Here is a 6,000-nt window from a genome sequence, read left to right as displayed (position 1 = left end):
GCGTTGCCACCTTCAGGGAACAATGGACCTGAACACCCAAATCTCTCTGTCCATCAATTTTCCCCAGGACTATATAAATGCAAGCCTTTCTTTGCCTTGTTTGCCTGTGGTGAGAGTAGTTGTTCTAACGTTACTTCATCGAAGTTTTGTGGATATAAAGCTGTCTGGAGATCAAAGCCTGCCAAGTTCCACTGGACAAGAATAAAACGCAGCTTCCATTAGTTAAGGCATCAGAATATGGCTGAAGGCTGCTGATCGTACTTCCCGCTGCTGCAAAAACACTAACCAGCTTCTTCTCAACAGCGAGGGAAACCGCTAACCTGGAACTCCGAATATCATCATCCTCGCCCTATCTGTGCATGCACTAAAACATTGTGCACAAAGCAGTAAATCGCAGCGGTTTCCAGCCGTCAGTATGAAGAGCAGTTGAAGAGAATGATGTAAGGTGGGCATTGGCATGTATCATGAACGAAGATGGACAGATTCGCCGTTCTTAATCATAATTATCTTGCGACTTTATTTTGTCCCCTTAAAATATTTAGACTTTTATCGCTCATAATATTTGTTTAACATGCATACCACACATGTGCTTAAAGTTGAAAATGTGCGCCTCATAGTTTAAACAAACATAACTGTCTCCTTCTTCTCAGTAGGCGGAAGCTGTTCGCTGGGCGGGTGCGGAAGCCCAGTAGAATTATATAACATTGAGAAAGTTGCACACGTTCCAGTTCTGGCTCTTATATAACTCAACACTGAACAAAGAGACTGGAGGCAGCTCCAACAAGGCTCTGAGAGCTGGACATCAAGCGCCTGCCTCTGACAGTTGCATGAACCTGAACAGGTAAGAAACAACGAAACCAAAGATAAGGTATATGCAGCGGCAGCTGGCGAGTGTGTGTAGTCCTGTACAGCTAATGATTATATTAATCAAACTTGATAACCAGAGATAAGAGATAACACACCTGTTCAGTAAAGCAATAATCGACAGCAATTCTGAGAATTGCATCTCATAAAACAAAGGCCGTATTTTAGAAGTGTAATTTATAACTTGCAACAAATCATGGTTATTTTTTTAAATGACAAACATCAAAATGGATCAAATTGCATAGAAAAATATCAGAATAAGAGGTAGGCCATTTAGGACTGAAATGAGGAGGAATTATTTCACTCCAGTGAATCTCTGGAATTCTCTACCCCAGAGGACTGTGGAGGCTCAGTCATTGAGTATATTCAAGGCAGAGATCGATACATTTCTAAATATTAAAGATATCAAGGGATATGGGATAGTGCAGGAAAATGGCGTTGAGGTAGAAGATCAGCTGTGATCTAGTTGAATGGTGGAGCAGGCTCGAGGGGCTGAATGACCTACTCTTGCTCCTATGTTCCTAAAAATAAGTGTTTAACCAGGTTGCATAGACTAGGCTTGTATTCCCTTGAGTATAGAAGATTAGGGTGATCTATTTGAGGTGTTTAAGATGATTAAAGGAATTGATAGTTTCTACCTACACTATTTCCTCTGGTGGTGGGCATAAACTTACAATTAGAGCTAAGCCATTCAGAGATGATGTCACAAAGCACTTCTTCCCACGAAGGGTAGTAGAAATCTGGAACTCTTTTTTTTCCCCAAAAAAGCTGTTGGAAGTGTGGTCAATTGAAAAATTCAGAACTGAGATTAATAGACTTTTATTAACCAAGGATAGAGTCATACAGCATAGAAACAGGCCCTTCGGCCCATCTTGTCCATGCCGACCATAATGCCTATCCCACCTGCCTGCATTAATTCCATGTCCCTCTATGCCTTGCTCATTCAAGTACCTGTCCAGATGCCTCTTAAATGTTGCTACTGTTCCTGCCTCCACCACCTCCTCAGGCAGCTCATTCCAGATACCCACTATTCTTTGTGTGAAAAATTTGCCCCTTTGATCCCCTTTAAACCTCCTCCCTTTCACCTTAAATCTATGCCCTCTAGTTTTAGTCACCCCTACCATGGGAAACAGACTCTGGCTATCTACCCTATCTATGCCTCTCATAGTTTTATATACCTCTATCATTGTCCCCTCTCAGCCTCCTTCACTCAAGGGAAAACAGACCCAGCCTATCCAATCTCTCTTTATAACTCAAGCCCTCCAAACCAGGCAACATCCTTGTGAATCTTTTCTACACCCTCTCTAGCTTAATCACATCTTTCCTGTAGTGTGGCGACCAGAACTGCACACAATACTCCAAATGCGGCCTAACCAACGTTATGTACAACTGTAACAAGACGTCCCAACTCTTGTACTCAGTGCTCGGCCGATGAAGGCAAGCATGCCACACGCCTTCTTCACCACCCTGTCTACCTGTGTTGCCACTTTCAGGGAACTATGTACTTGCACCCCAAGGTCTCTCTGCTCAACAACACTCCTCAGGGCCCTGCCATTCACTGTATATGTCCTGCCCTGGTTTAACTTCCCAAAATGCATCACTTTGCACTTGTCTGCATTAAATTCCATTTGCCAATCCCTTGCCCACTTACTCAGTTTATCTATATCCTGTTGTAACATTAGACAACCTTCTTCACTGTCCACTATACCACCAATTTTGGTGTCATCTGCAAACTTACTAATCATGCCCCCTACATTCACATCCAAGTCATTAATATATATGACAAACAACAGAGGGCCCAGCACCGATCCCTGCCACACACCACTGGTCAGTGGCCTCCAATCTGAAAAACAACCCTCCACTACCACCCTCTGCCTCCTATCACCAAGCCAATTTTGTATCCAGTTGGCTAGCTCACCCTGGATCCCATGTGTTCGAACCTTCTAGACCAGCCTCCCATGCGGGACCCTGTCAAAGGCCTTGCTAAAGACCATGTAGACCACGTCCATCGCCCTGCCCTCGCCAATCCTCTGGGTCACCTCATCAAAAAACTCAATCAAATTCGTGAGACATGATTTCCCACGCACAAAGCCATGCTGACTACCCCTAATCAGCAGACCATGCCTTTCCAAATGCAGATAAATCCTGTCTCTCAGAATCCCTTCCAATAACTTTCCCACCACTGATGTACGGCTCACCGGCCTGTAGTTCCCTGGCTTACCCCTGCTGCCCTTCTTAAATAAAGGCACAACATTAGCTATCCTCCAGTCTTCTGGTACCTCACCTGTGGCTAATGATGATACTAAAATCTCTGCCAGGGCCCCAGCAATCTCCTCCCTTGCTTCCCATAGCATCCTAGGAAACACCTGGTCAGGCTCTGGGGATTATTAATGCGCTTCAAAACCTCCAACACCTCCTCGTTTGTAATGTTGATATGCTCCAGGATATCGCTGTTCCCTCCCTTGAACTCACTAGCTTCCATGACCTTCTCCACAATAAATACAGATGAGGTATTCATTTAAGACCTCGCCCATTTCCTGTGGCATCTACACATAGATTGCCACATTGATCCTTAAGGGGACCTACTCTCTCCCTAGCTACATTTTTACTCTTAATATAGAATCTTTTAGGATTCAGCTTTATCTTATCTGCCAAGGTCACTGGTCCTAAAGTGCTCCCCCACTTACACATCAACCACCTGCCCAGCCAGGATATTCAGGATTATGAAAGCAAGGCGGGTAGATGAAGTTAGGGAAGAGATCAGCCATGATCAAATTAAATGGCAGAATAAGCTGAGGGGCTGATCCCTGTTCCGATGGGGGGGTAAATTCACTTGTGTAGATTATGTCGATTCCCTGTGGGCAAACAGTGCTGTAGCCTGCACAGCATTCTCCATTGATATCAATGACGAAACCTGCGTGAACTGAGTAGGTAGCGGCCTGTGGCGCTGCCTACCCCTGAGGAATCAACCTAAGCCTGATAGCACCAAACAAATTTCTGCCCCTCTATCCTAATGAGTGACCTGTAAGTCCTGTGTTTTTGAGGCTGTGCCCACAATGTGAAGCTTTACAGGTGGTGACAGCTGACTTTTACATTGGCCAGTTTCTCCTCTAAAATTTTCAAACTGATTTCCACCTCGTAATCAGATAGAATTGGTCTTTTCTATCCCAGGAAAGTATTCCTGGAACTTCCTAGGTTTTGAATAGGAACTGTCAGTCACAAGCTGAACTCGTCATACAGCATTATTAATGTTTGATTTAAACCTGTAACCAGTGAAACTTGCAACATTAAAAAAAAAACTAAGCTTGGTACAGGGATTTGAACTGCTGTCAGCCTTTAAAGTAATGAATTTAAAGAAACAAGCACCAAACCAAAATTAGACAAAAATCTCAATTTGCATGTAATCCTAACACCCTTCAGCTCATTGAGAGGCAGGCAGCATTGTTGACACATGACAACTATCCCAATGGCAGGCAAGCAGCAAGTTTAGCAATTTTATTTTTACTTCATTTTAGGTTGTTTGCATTTGGTTATTCTAGTGTAAATTAACTGCAAATAGTAACTAATAAACACTCCCATTGCATTTTTTATTTATCGTAGTTGATGTACCTTTTTTAGTTCTGTTTATTTTTAGATATGTAGGAAAATGCATTAGATGTTCGAAGCTGTATGGGAACATTTTGGTAAGTGACTCATCAGATGTGGAAGCCCTGTGATATTATTAAATATAAAATGGTAAAACCCTTGGAAACCTATTTCCTTTTTTCTGTTTGCAGGTTATTCAGCAACACTTGCTGGTCATTTTGTCATGGACATTCTGTCATTTGTTTCTCCAGGCCTTTGATTTGCGTGAGGCTGCAGAGTGATAAACGAAGAAGCAACATGTCTAAGTACAGGAAACAGGCCAACAGGAAGTCCGGATGTGATGCTGATGATTCTGACCACAACAAGAAAATTGAAAGAAAATCAGTTAAAAAGGCAACAGCATTTTCCAGCTCCTCCAACAGTCTGAAAACATCCAAGAAGGAATTGAAAAAGGAACCCAAGCACAGTGACTCCAGTCAGAAAGAAGCATTGAACATCCGTGCTAAGGAAAAGAGAAAAGTGAGAGAGATTGCTCCAGGACTGAATGAGAGAGAGTTATCCAAAGCTAGCAGCAGTAAAAAGAGGAAAGTTGAACACCAGACTGAGGCATCTACCTCAGGAAAGGAGGATCTATTGGAAAGCTTTAAAAAGTCACATTTGTCCACAGCAAAATCGGTGGAAGAATTTAGTTATAACAGAAAACGTGTTCGTCTTCTTTCTAAAACAGAGGGCATCAGGGAGAACTGTCAGGGAATTATTTACTGGATATCACGTGACCAGCGAGTACAAGGTAGGTCACTGTGGGAGTTGTAGCTTGTCATCGCCAAGCAGGAAACATGTTTACATTTTAAATGGAGACCTGTTGCAGCTTGTTCATCAGGAGAATGTTTTTAATCAAATTTCACAAGAGTTGGACTAACATAATTTCTAGAATGCATCCCATAAATAAATACGTATGAACCATTAATTTCTTATTTTTCAGTTGATTTTATAATCATTGTACATTACATTCAACATACATGGTTTGCATTCATTGTCACCTATTATGCACATGTGCACAACTTATTCACTATGCTGATATTTACTGTTTTATTTCCTTGAACACAGACAGTATTCTCATCCAAATTATTTAGTCTCTTTCCACTCTCCCCCAAGCTGGCTGGGTGGTAATTTTTATTGAAGTTAAAGGACATTTCATTACACTCCATGTTAACTATATGTATTCTATTGAAAGCTCTATATGGGTATTTGCCATAATATTTGTTGTAAAAACTTGATACAGAACATTCATGTAACTCACCTCCTAACTTATCAAAACCTGTCCACCATCTACAAGGCACAAGTCAGGAGTATGATGGAATACTGTCCATTTGCCTGGATTAGTGCAGCTCTTTCAACACTCAAGAAGCTAGACACCGTACAAAACAAAGCAGCCTGCTTTATCGGCACCCCATCCACTACCTTAAACATTCACTGCCTCCACCACAGTGGCAGCAGTGTGTACCATCTACAAGGTGCACTGCAGCAACTTGACAAGGCTCCTTTAACAGC

General features: G+C 42.3%; 1 protein-coding gene across 2 annotated transcripts in view; it reads left to right on the top strand.

Moving 5' to 3' along the window:
* Positions 1-673: 673 nt before the first annotated feature.
* Positions 674-6,000, top strand: part of cpdp (CPD photolyase) — a 29,370-nt gene continuing 24,043 nt past the window's right edge. The window contains exons 1-2 of one of the 2 annotated variants that reach the window (XM_068042387.1): positions 674-841; positions 4,641-5,239. In XM_068042387.1, the coding sequence (XP_067898488.1) occupies positions 828-841; positions 4,641-5,239 (613 nt within the window). In that variant the 5' untranslated portion in view covers positions 674-827. The remainder of the gene's footprint in view (positions 842-4,640; positions 5,240-6,000) is intronic. The other variant, XM_068042389.1, reaches the window with a different exon arrangement.

Source organism: Heterodontus francisci, chromosome 11 (assembly GCF_036365525.1).
Source record: "Heterodontus francisci isolate sHetFra1 chromosome 11, sHetFra1.hap1, whole genome shotgun sequence".
Lineage (NCBI taxonomy): Eukaryota > Metazoa > Chordata > Chondrichthyes > Heterodontiformes > Heterodontidae > Heterodontus > Heterodontus francisci.
Note: the sequence above shows the minus strand (reverse complement) of the source record. Positions and strands in the feature narration are given on the sequence as shown.